The sequence below is a fragment of the Lemur catta genome, chromosome 1 (genome assembly GCF_020740605.2).
Source record: "Lemur catta isolate mLemCat1 chromosome 1, mLemCat1.pri, whole genome shotgun sequence".
NCBI classification, from domain to species: Eukaryota; Metazoa; Chordata; class Mammalia; order Primates; family Lemuridae; genus Lemur; species Lemur catta.
The window spans coordinates 82,976,549-82,989,579 of NC_059128.1; the positions used below are offsets into that span (position 1 = coordinate 82,976,549).

Below are 13,031 nucleotides of genomic sequence, written 5' to 3' on the forward strand. Positions count from 1 at the left end.
CATTTGAACCCAAGACTACCTAATCCAGTATTCATGTTCCTTCCAACACACCAAGCTGTCTCTCTCAAATCTGCTATCTTTGACTCCTTAGATGCCAGATCTATAGGACCCAGGGCTAGTGGAATTCTAATTTTTGCAGATTCTGCTAAATGTTCCCAAACACTTTCCTAAACAATCCATTCATTGTCTTTTCAAATATAATTCAAAATACACAACAATAAAATATCAAAAGAAAAAGAACAAGAATTAAAAACAAATTATATTATTAATAGGTAGTATCTACATCTTTTTAAAATGCTGAGTGAAAATCAAATCTTCACTAATTATCTGGAAAAGTATACATTATAAAAAAGAGGTAGTTTTGAATTAAAAAAAAAAGAATCAACTTGTAAATTAAAATGTTATTCCACCTTTGATTGTAGGTTCCTGGAGTGTTAGACTTGGAATTCCCCCTCAGCCTGGCATTGAGGCAGTCACTAAATAAGTACTAAGTGATACAATATAAACAAAGTTTTTTTAAAAAGTCCAACAGCGTAAGAAGAGCTCTACCAGGGATAAACAAAAGAGAGAGAAATAAAAATAAAGCAAAAAAAAGTAAAAAAAAGACAGTGGGAGAAGATACTTATAACTCATGCAACCAACATAAGATAAGTTTAGTTTCAAAAAAAAAACTTAAGCTTCAACGAATCAGGCCTGGCGGTGGCTCACGCCTGTAATCCTAGCACTCTGGGAGGCCAAAATGGGAGGATCGCTTGAGCTCCAGAGTTCAAGACCAGCCTCAGCAAGAATGAGACCTCGTCTCTACTAAAAATAGAAAGAAATTAGCCCGGCAACTGAAAATGAAAAAAAATTAGCCGGGTGTGGTGGCAAGCGCCTGTAGTCCCAGCTACTTGGGAGGCTGAGGCAGGAGGATCACTTGAGACCAGAAATTTGAAGTTGCTATGAGCTAGGCTGATGCCACGTCACTCTAGCCCAGACAACAGAGCAAGACTCTGTCTCAAATAATAATAATATTATTATTATTTAAGAAAAGAGCCCCTAGACATCGTATCCAAATTATATTCAATATTTGATTATCATTAGTCAATTTTTTTTTTTTTTTTTTTTGAGACAGAGTCTCACTCTGTTGCCCAGGCTAGAGTGCCGTGGCATCAGCCTAGCTCACAGCAACCTCAAACTCCTGGGCTTAAGCGATCCTTCTGCCTCAGCCTCCTGAGTAGCTGGGACTACAGGCATGCACCACCATGTCCGGCTAATTTTTTCTATATATATTTTTAGTTGGCCAGATAATTTCTTTCTATTTTTAGTAGAGACGGGGTCTTGCTCTTGCTCAGGCTGGTCTCGAACTGTTGACCTCGAGCGATCTACCCACCTCAGCCTCCCAGAGTGTTAGGATTACAAGCGTGAGCCACCATGCCTGGCCTCATTAGTCAAATTTTTAAAGGGGCTCAGGGTATCAAGATGATCAGAGATATAAGACTATCTACATATCTATATATTTGGAATATAGTTTTAATAAGTCATAAAAATATTGATATAAAAATTTTGGCTTGGAACCATAAGTATATTTCCAGTGATGATACTGTTTCCATAATAGCTTACACAGAATAATCTGAGAATGGATTTGGAGAGCTTACGTCAAACAATCCGTGTGCATCATCTAACATAGAGAAAGCAAATAGCAAACATCATTCAAAACTACAGCAAACTAGTTATCTATAATGAAATCCAAGTACAGTAAATACTATTTAATGAAATAACAAGTCTATTAGTTAGTCCATTCCTAAGTTGATCTGACATGATGGAGGAGTTATTTATTCAACAGAATCCAGGTCAATAGAAAATATTTTTTTTCTATTTGCTATATAAGCCTGAGTGCTAATGCCTTGGGAACCCATCCATATGGACATACAGGTTCCTACAATTGTTTGTGATTTTATCTGAAAAGGCTTGCTGCATTTTATCTGAGTCAGCTCTCAAGGTCTTTCTGGTATTAAAGTGCAAATAAACTCTTTAGATTTTATCAGGAAAAAACTGTGTATAGAGTAATACAGAAAAAATCAGTCACATCAGAATAAAGCACCCATGAATATTTCTATCAGCTCATCAATTCCTGTTAAGAGCAGGGGTTTCTTCTAACTTTTGATAAATAACATAAATGATCATGTTAAAAACACTGGCATAGATTTTCATTAGCAGTATGTTTTGGATAAACATATTTGTACACAGGCCTTTTTATTATGAACAGGTACAGATGCTCTTCGACTTATGATAGGGTTATGTCTTGATAAACCCATCCTAACTAGAAAATATTGGAAGTGGAAAATGCATTTAGTATACTCATAAACCCATTATAAAGTCGAAAGATCATAAATCAAACCATTGTAAATCAGGGACCACCTGTTTAGTCTTCATTGCATGAAATTTTCCATTTATTCCCTTCTCTCTTTAATTTTCTCCTATTGAATGAATGTCACAGAAGAAAACTCTCCAACTCTCAACCCTCCACCACCATAAATAAATAGAGAAATCCAGTGGTAGAGTAAAAGAATAACTATTCTGCCATTCATATCATGAAAGATCGACATAAGAAAATAATTCCTAAAAGCCAATGAAAAAATGCCATCACAGGTCCTTTTGGGAAGTAATTAAGATGAGATATAAATAAAATAAATAACAATGAATGAAAATTAGTTGAGAAGCACAGGTGAGGCTTTCTGAAAGCATCACAGATTCAGCCTAGAATCTCTAATCCTTGAGCTCCAGCAACTGTACACAAGAAGTGTCAAAGCTGAATGAAGTAATTAGGAGCCTAATGAGCTCAGTGTCTAGCTAGCACACAAGGACCATTCTAGATGGATAGGAAAGCAATTGATGCATTAGGCCCTAACACTTAATGGCTTGATTCTCTCGCAGAACCCTAGTTGAGAAAAGCTGCTCTAGAAGGTGTTTGTTCATACCTAAGTGGAAATAAGCAACCATCTACGTGGCAACCAGGTGACTGCTAACCACAAATCCATCACTATGTAGTGGAAACACATTAGGCATGGATTTCTGAAAACTTTTATTTCATATTCCTTTTTGTCAGTTCTTTTAATCGTCCACTCAGAACATCATTAAGAATGACTAGAATGCAAAGCTTTTCCAGCCCACCCCAAAACAGTGTGAAAGAAGCTAAAAGAAAAAAAAACAAACTCATTTTAAGTATTAATTATAAATTTTTACTTAAGTATTGTCTTTTTTTTTTTTTTTTTTTGAGACAGTGTCTCACTCTGTAGCCCAGGCTAGAGTGCCGTGGTGTCAGCCTAGCTCACAGCAACCTCAAACCCCTGGCTCAAGCGATCCTCCCGCCTCAGCCTCCCAAGTAGCTGGGACTACAGGCGCACACCACCACACCTGGCTAATTTTATGTTTCTATTTTTAGTAGAGACAGGGTCTCACTCTTGGTCAGGCTGGTCTTGAACTCCTGAGCTCAAGCGATCCTCCTGCTTTGGCCTCCCACAGTGCTAGGATTACAGATGTGAGCCACCGCACCGGGCCCTTACCTAAATATTGATTTTACAGAACAGTGAATGAGGTATAAATGACTGAGAAATTATATAAGTCCAATATAACAATGACTCTGAAAAAAGTTAACTTCACCCAAAGTACCTGATGCTATCACAGACTTAATCCCTTTTAAGTACCAATTATTTTCCCCCATCTATGCCAGCTGTATCTAGCAGAACAGGACACTGGAAGTCAAAGTCAAAGAAGGCTTGGTTAAATTAGCTGTCAGAAGCTTGTTTCCAACACTGTCTCTGGAGGCTTTTCAGGGCCAGCCTGGTCTAGAAGCAAAATTCTACAATGGCTGCACACTGGGATGAACACATTGGCCCTATTCACTGCAACACTGATTGCTTCCACCCTGCCTAACATAACAAATTAGTGCGCTAAAATAATCAAAACCAGACATTCTCTTTTGACTTTTCAGGACTGCAGAAAAAGTAGCTTCATGCTATTGCAAATACGGCCTGTAATTCTTTTTCTTTTGAGTCAGAGTCTCACCCTGTTGCCTGGCCTACAGTACAGTGGCCTGACCATAGCTCACTGCAGCCTCAAACTCCCAGGCTCAAGCCATCCTCTTGCCTCAGCCTCCAAGTAGCTAGGACTACAGGCACATTTCACCAGGCCTGGCTAATTTTTCTATTTTTTTGCAGAGACGGGGGTCTAGCTATGTTGCTCAGGCTGGACTCAAACTCCCGAACTCAAGCAATCCTCCTGCCTAGGCCTCCCAAAGTGATAGGATTACAGGCATGAACTACTACACCTGGACTTGGCCTGGTATTTTTAAACCTAGTTTTAGATAATTGAAAATATATGTCAAATTCAGTGGAAAATTGAAAAAGATTTTTTTTCTCTTCCTTATAGAGGTCTTAAATTTGCCCCAAAACCTTTTTAAGAGTTTCCAAATAGCAACTATCAGGCCGATAATCTACATATCCCTTTATTACATTAGTTATACTGGTAATTCCAGTGAGAGAACTAACAGATTCCCAAGAAGTTACTTTGGGAATTTTAAAGTCACAGTGTGAAGAGTATAAAATATCTTCATATGGTGGAATATGGCTCAAATACACAGTAGTGTAAAATTTTCTTCCCCCCCACAGCAGTAATGTAAAATTTTCAATGTATGAATAACATGTAGTCAAAACATAAGTCTACACTGAACATATGTGGAAAAGATATTTAATTGTAAAATAGAAAAGTAGGCCAGAGTACAGTTTTAAGGGTAATTGCTTCTTTATACAGTATAGGTAATCTAGAGGGGTTTTAGGGTTAAACATTTTCATAAAGCAATAAAACATTAAAAAATAAAGCAAGAAAAAAGGGTTTGAAGTTATGTTTTACAAAAAAAAGAACAGTTTGTCAGAATTTAATGTTCATACATTGTGGAATTCAACAATATTGTGATGAGAGCAAGTCACAGCACAGACATTGAGGTTTCACAGGGAAAAGTAAAAGTTATGTTAGACGTATCTATAGCATCACTGTAGTACAAAAAGTTCTTGTTCTACATACAAAAGCAATTTTTTTCCATAAGAATAATTTCCTGGGAGGGGGAATAAGTCCATGAAATATTTCAGAAACCCAAATGGATTGAGTTTTCCAAAAACATTATCTTAAAATCCAGTGCCTTAAAGTGCTTTCATGTGGAAATCATGATGGAAGGCACAGAATACAGTTTCACGTCCCCACTATGAAATTTTGAAAAAAGTGTAGATTTTGCAAATTCAAGTTATCTTGTAAGCTGCTCCTTCCAAGAACATTGTCATTCCAATAAAACCAGCTGCTAGCTTACTTAGTTTCAATGACCTATAGAATAATAAGAGTTTTTTTTTTTCCTGGTAACTTTCATCATCTTTGTGGGAAAAATACCTATGCAAGTGATGCATTTTGAAATTATAAAACATGCAGAATATGTACAAACAGAAAGTTTAAAAAATATTTGCTTCATATACATGTAAATCTACTTGCGTATAGCTGAAATTGAACAAATATAAAAATTCCGCTTTCTAAAAAATGTTTTCAGAGAATCTGAGACAACTTAAAGCTGTACAAAGATTTCCTGGGAGAAATCTCTTCATATAGAAGTTTATACCTACAGGAGTAATTCCAGCATCAGTCCACCATAATTATTACACAACATTTGGTCTAATCGACAACGATCACCCTTAAAACTGTTCTGTTTCTGAGAAATTAAGGTTCATACTAACATCAAAAAGAATTCACAAAAACAGTGGCTTTTTGTGTTTTTGGATCTCTTCAACAACCTTTATCAACTTATTTGGAACTGTAAAAAAAAACAAAAACTATTTACAGAATTCAGTTTTAAATACATTTCACAACTTCTAAAGTAAAGTTTTATGTTACAAGAATGCAGAGCTCATGGCTTAAGTCCAATTATCAATCTGTAGTCTCTTCTATTATCCTGTATTCCCATGACTGTACCTTTATCGTGTACAGTTCAAGATTGTATTCTTTCTTGACCAAAAGTAAAATCAAACTACATGTTCATTTCAATTAAACAGCTTCTTTATTAGTCTGAAGGCGAGTCATAGCTTCTAATTTCTGTCTGTACGCCTCTGCTTCCTGTTCTTTCTTTAGAAGCTGCTGTCGATACTTTTGTGCTTCTCGATTTGCTTCATCCAGCTGTTTCTGAAGAGCTTCTCTCTCCTAATTAAAAAAAAAAGGTTTTTTTTTTCAATTTTTGCAGATACATTATTAACACACACAAGCATGCATCCTTCAAAAAAAAAATTGTACTAGCTAAAAGTTGCTACACATTGAAATTTTCTAGACGTCTTGCGACAAATTCACTAATAATTAAGCCCCTAATTTTCTGCTCCACACTATGAAATATAGATTAGCTTCTGACCTCAAGAAAATTATTTTCCTAATTAGAAATAAGACTAATAGAATAAACCCAAATTAGGTACTTGTAATTTTATATGTACTACAAAAACTAGAGAAGAGTTTTAAGAGAAAAATATACAATCATCTCTTCACATCTCTATTTGTGATTCTTTAACCTAAAGGTAATAATTATAAAACAATATTTACTGAGCACCCACTATATGATTAAACAAGGTGATTTCCAACAATAAACTTCTAAGATACGTATTAAGCCCACGTCATAGATGAGAAAAATGGTGCTTAGAGATGATGTAGCTTTCCCAAGGTCACACAGCACAGAATTGGGTTTATAGAATTCTAATATTCCTGCTTTTAAAACTATATTCCTGGCCGGGCGTGGTGGCTCACGCCTGTAATCCTAGCCCTCTGAGAGGCCGAGGCGGGTGGATCGCTCGAGGTCAGGAGTTCAAGACCAGCCTGAGCGAGACCCCGTCTCTACTAAAAATAGAAATAAAAATTATCTGGCCAACTAAAAATATATACAGAAAAAATTAGCCGGGCATGGTGGCGCATGCCTGTAGTCCCAGCTACTTGGGAGGCTGAGGCAGGAGGATCGCTTGAGCCCAGGAGTTTGAGGTTGCTGTGAGCTAGGCTGACGCCACGGCATTCTAGCCCAGGCAACAGAGTGAGACTCTGTCTCAAAAAAAAACAAAAAAACAAACAAACAAAAAAAAAACAACCATATTCCTCTCTGACAGCAAGATACGTTACCTTTAAAATGAAGAGTACTGAACTAGATTAGTATTTCCTGAATTATACTATTTTACAAATCAATAAAACACTAAATTCTCTACTGTGATCCATTAAATTATACAGGTATAAAATATACATATTAAATTCCTCAATAAATCAAGAGCTGAAATACAAATCCAATCCAATGAAAATCCTCCTCCCCCTCTTCCTCACTCTGCTCCTATTCAGTTATCTCAGGAAAAATGACATGAGAAAATATTGCAACGAATCCTTTCCCATACCTGTAAGTAACCAAACGGACAAAAAGCTCAATCTGCACAGACCCACGCTCAAGGCAAGTTTCCATAGTCTTAGGAATGAAGCAACCTCATCACAGATGCCCAGAACCTCTTAGTAGGGTGGAGGCTGGGGGTAGGATTATAAATCACAAGAAAGGCCAGGTTTACACTGGGAAAGGCACTTGGCCCCAAGGGAACTAAAGGCGGGGGGTTGGCAGCCTGCTGGGGAAGGACAGTATGAAGGTCTCTCCCTATATATCTACGGCCTCCTTGACTCTTGTCCACTGTGAGCACCAAGAGATTTCCTCTCCTTCACTATTCACATGGCCCATAAGGAGGAGCATATATAATCCCCCTGCCTTCCTGTGATCCCACTCCCTTCTCCATACTGGGAATGAAGCTAGATCCAACATTTATTTTTCCCATGGGTCCACCAGATATGGGCGTGATTGATTATATAAGTGGACTCCAAACCTTCCGATTACACAAAATATAAAAGTAGAAGAAAGGATTGTCCCTTACCTTCAATTTCAGCAATGCCCAGATCCTACCCTGCTATCTCCCTATACCCCTGCCACCCTCTTCTCACACTCTTCTTACCCTACCTCCAGGCAAGATGACAATGTACAAACAAATCAGAAAGGACACCTAAGACGAGCCTCTGGTAAGCAATCAATGCCAGTCCCCTGGCTGTGGACTATGCAAGACTTTGAAGACACCAATGGAGGGGTGGGGAGTGGAGGGTAGGAGTTGGATGCTGCTTCCCCAGGAGCTAGACCCCACCTCTGGCAGGAGCACTCACAGCCATGCATAAGTGTTTTAAAATTTTATACATGTGTGAGAAATAATTCCTTTGGTAGTCAAAGTTCTGAATATGAGCAAAAATTCACCTTGATTTGGTAGGAGATATTGGAACAGATTAACCCTAAAGCATCTTCTAGAATTAGCTATTTATCAACAGGATCAGCAAGGGACTCACAATTATTGCAGAAGATGAAAGCAAACTGAGTGACGTAGTCTAACAGTGAAAACAGTTTAATCCTATTTTCCTTATTGCATATTTTAATTTCAAGAAGTGAAACATATCTTAATAGAAATGAAAAGACAGCTCCCTTCTGCCTACTAGGCCAAATAGAAGACTCATTTTACACTGCTTTTTTAGCTAATTCTGTAAAATCTGAAAGATAAGGATCATTAGCACTACTCTTTGAATACATTTCATCTTCAAGATTGAAGGCATGATTAATATTATAAATTTAAGTATTTTCATTTTTACTTAATTCTCAGGAATATAGGTATTTGGGGAGAGATCTTTTTGCCATCTCACTTTTCAAAGAAAATAAAAATCTCTGAAATGTAGAAAATATCACTTTTTGTTTTACTCATAGATCCTTTGTTTCCAAATTTATTTGTCAAATGTTTACTGAACATATGTTACATGGAAGATACTTCCTTAATGCAAACAGTAATTTGGTTGTTTCACAGATGAATAGTGCAATAGACTGACATTTGAGACTTATATGTATTTAAATAGAAATGTCAATCCTATGGCTGCGATCTTTTGCAATAAAATTACAATAAAAAAGATTTTGACATTTTTAAGTAAATACAGTATTTTTATCCTAACAGTCTAACATTAAAGAAGTCTAAGAAAAATAAACCCTAATGATAATCAAGATTTGGCAGCAACAAGGAAGATATTTATCTTACCATGCAATTCTAAACCCAAGCAACATATTGCTATTACATTAATCAATGAAATAATAGAGCAAGGAAAGATTTGAGTCTGCTTTTTAAATTGTAAATATGATTCTTGAATTTTGCTTCAACTAACAGCATGATCTCTAACAGTTTTATCATCTTACTATGTAGTTTTCTAATATTTATATTTTGCTTTACCTATTATAAATCACAAAATTGTTATGGTGATTTATCTTCTACCATACCTCAATATAAATTTTAGAAGAATAACAGCAACCAACATTTACTGAGCATTTACTATATAACAGCCATTATACTAGTCTTTCACATGCATTCTCATTTAATCCTCACAACAATCTTACAGTGTAGGTGCTATTATTATTTCCTCCTTTGTACTGACAGGGAAGCCAACCCTTGAATGGTTAAATAACTTGACCAAAATCAGAAAATCATAAAGTTCAAACTGAAATCTGATTCCAGACCCATATTCCTAACCACTAAATGTTTTTTAGAAAAACAAAGTCAGTGGGATGAACGGTTTACTTGTATGTAAACAGCAATTTTTCTAATTGTCCTCGACCCAATATAACAAATACGCTGTTTTTACTAATGAAGTTTTATTGAAATATAGCCACACCCACTCATTTCCAATATGCTGCGTTCCCACTGAATTGGCAGAACTGAGTAGTTGCAACAGAGACTGTATGGTTCATAGAACCAAAGACATTTGCTACCTGGCCCTTTACAAAAAAGCTTTGCCTTCTCTTGCCCTATAGAAAAGACTTACCAAGAAGAGATATGATTATAGAAAATCTTAAACTGTGGCAGATCAGGAAGGGTATCCATTAATAAAGGAAAAACAGATTTGAAAAATTTTTATCAGGCTAGGTGTGGCGGGTCATGCCTATAATCCTAGCACTCTGGGAGGTCGAGGCAGGAGGATCGCTCCAGGTCAGGAGTTCAAGACCAGCCTGAGCAAGAGCAAGACCCCCGTCCCTACTAAAAAATAGAAAGAAATTAACCGGACAACTAAAAATATATAGAAAAAAATTAGCCGGGCATGGTGGCACATGTCTGTAGTCCCAGCTACTTGGGAGGCTGAGGCAGAAGGATCGCTTAAGCCCAGGAGTTTGAGGTTGCTGTGAGCTAGGCTGACGCCATGGCACTCTACCCTGGGCAACAGACCAAGACTCTGTCTCCAAAAAAAAAACAAATTTTATCAAATAAAACATTGTATAAAGTTTACAGAAATCAATTTTTAAAAGAACATTCAGGATCTCAAATCTACCACTAGTTAAAGGACACAAATATTTCACTAACCTCCATGGCAAATAAAAAGTAAAGGTACGTCCTGAATTTACACAACCAAGTTACTACTTGTTACTACTAATGCACTAAAAACATTTCTTCCCCCAACAAATGCAAAGATTAATTTAAATTCAGAACATTCTAATGTTTATTAATGGAAGAAATCTGTAAGTAGCACACTTCCTCCAAAAATATCTTCAATGCAATAATATCAAGGGGTGGTAACAAACTTATATACATTATTGCAGTGTTATAGCTGTTTTAGAATTTGTCTAGCAGGTTTTCTGGGAAGATCCCCATAAAAAATAATTATATACATTATTGCAATTTGGTCTTCTTCATAACTTCACCTCCAAAAAACAAACCTATTTCATTTCCCATATTGCTATAAATTTCCTACAATTTAAACTAATTTCTCCTGATATTATTGGTAAATCTCCCCATTGTTAGTTGGGAAACTCTATAAACATAAATTCTTAATACCTTCTTTATAAACAATCACTATGGTAACTGCAGACACAGACACACAGAGAAAACCCAAACATGTTAGATTTTATATGAATTAATTTTTAAATTTCTTTAGAGAGAGTTTCTATTTTTTTTTTTTGAGACAGAGTCTTGCTCTGTTGCCTGGGCTAGAGTGCCGTGGCATCAGCCTAGCTCACAGCAACCTCAAACTCCTGGGCTCAAGCCATCCTCCTGCCTCAGTCTCCCACGTAGCTCGGTCCACAGGTGCACTCTAGGATGCCCGGCTAATTTTTCTATTTTTAGTAGAGACAGGGTCTCGCTGTTGCTCAGGCTGGTCTCGAAATCCTGACCTCAAGCGATCCTCCTGCCTAGGCCTCCCAGAATGCTAGTATTACAGGCATGAACCACCATGCCCGGCCTAGAGCAAGTTTCTAAATCTCAGCATTATTGATATTTTTCAACCACATAGTTCTTTATTGTGTGGGGCTGTCCTGTGCATTGTAGGATGTCTACCTGGCCTCTAACCATTAAATGCCAGTGGAATGCCACTAGTCATGACAACCAAAAATATTTCCAGACATTGCCAAATGTACCCTAGGATTAAAATCGCCCCAGTTAAGACTCACTGCTTTTAAGAAACTTTTTAAGTTAATGGCCAATCTGTCACTTAGAAAGGAGTATAAAAATCTGCCCCCAAGAGTACTAGTTATCGAAGAAAATAAATTCAAAAGAATTATTTCATGTATTATAAGGAAATGATTACCTGGTTTGATGAAAACACTGGAGGTCATCTCTTCATTCTATATCTCCAGCCCACCTCTACCATCCATACTCACTGTATGCATCAAGGTTTCTCTGTAATAGCCCTAACAGGTCATGCAACCTTGGCTTGAACATTTCCAGTCATGGAAAATAAGATTTCCATTACCAGAACTCTAATTACTAAAAACAAAATAAAGCATACAAAAACTGCTATTCTTTATATCAAGCTAAAACTCAATCTCCCTGAGGTTCTATCTCCTTGGTCCTAGTTAATTACATACCTGAATCCATACTTTCCTGTTATTTGCAATTATTTTCCCTGGTTTCTCAAAGACTGTAAGAGGGGAATCAGGCTGAACTTTGAGGGAAACAACAATGCTCACTGGTCATTAGGTAAATAATGGTGCAGGCTTCACATTTATAGGTTAAAAAATATAATCTGTTCAACTGAATAAGTTTATATTTAATAAACATTCAAGTAACTTAAAAATGTTTTATTAAATAGTTAAAGCAAAGTACGTGACAAATTTTTTTGACCTTACGTCTGAAAAAGATCTGACATATCAGAAAAAGGCAATAAAGAGTATTAAATAAGTATACTGATTCTGTTCAATAGAATAAATTGTTTGTGAATAAGAACTTCAACATCCTGCATATCACTTTAAATCTTAAAGAAATAAAACAACCCACCATCAATAAAGTCATGATTTTACCAAACATTCTGGTTAAATCATGAATCAGATTCTTTTAAACTCAATGATATATTAGTTGTAATTGTGGCCAAAGATGTACTAGTCTTATATTTAAATGAATTTGGGAGGGATATTTTCTAATTTTCTTTAATTGGAATTATGTTGCCTTTTAGTGACTTTTTAAAAAATTTTCACCTTTCTATAAGAAGAACCTTTATACAGAACTACTATTCACCAAATTTACTATATACATATATTAGATATAATAAATATTAAAAATGAATGTGTTGAGTTTTTCAATTCTCATAAAAACCCTAAAATGGAGGTTATTACTCTAAATTCTAATTTGAGACACAATAAAACTGAAACTCAGAAAGGTAAGATATCTTGCCTCAAAGCTAACAGGGCAAGAGGCAGGATTCAAACCCACTTCAAGTCCAGTGCTCCAAAGTTATTCAAGGATAACTTTGTTTTCATTTCATACATGTTAGTATCAGATTCAGGGAACACTTTGACTTCTCTGCTTTCAGCTAAAAAAAAAAAATTCAGGGAACACAGTTTTATTTATAGTAAGATGAGAAAAAAACTGTGACACTACAAACTGGTTTACACTTACAAACTACTTTGGGAGAGGGCAAAAAAAGTTGAATCCTATCAACAGTCTAAATTAATT

General features: G+C 36.2%; 1 protein-coding gene and 1 pseudogene across 11 annotated transcripts in view; one reads left to right on the forward strand and one right to left on the reverse strand.

Moving 5' to 3' along the window:
- Positions 1-4,712: 4,712 nt before the first annotated feature.
- GABPB1 (GA binding protein transcription factor subunit beta 1) overlaps positions 4,713-13,031 on the reverse strand; it is a 67,696-nt gene continuing 59,377 nt past the window's right edge. For all 11 annotated transcript variants that reach the window (XM_045529053.1, XM_045528974.1, XM_045528983.1 and 8 more), the window contains one exon: positions 4,713-6,216. In XM_045529053.1, the coding sequence (XP_045385009.1) occupies positions 6,064-6,216 (153 nt within the window). In that variant the 3' untranslated portion in view covers positions 4,713-6,063. The remainder of the gene's footprint in view (positions 6,217-13,031) is intronic.
- LOC123631274 lies at positions 10,682-10,735 on the forward strand (annotated as a pseudogene).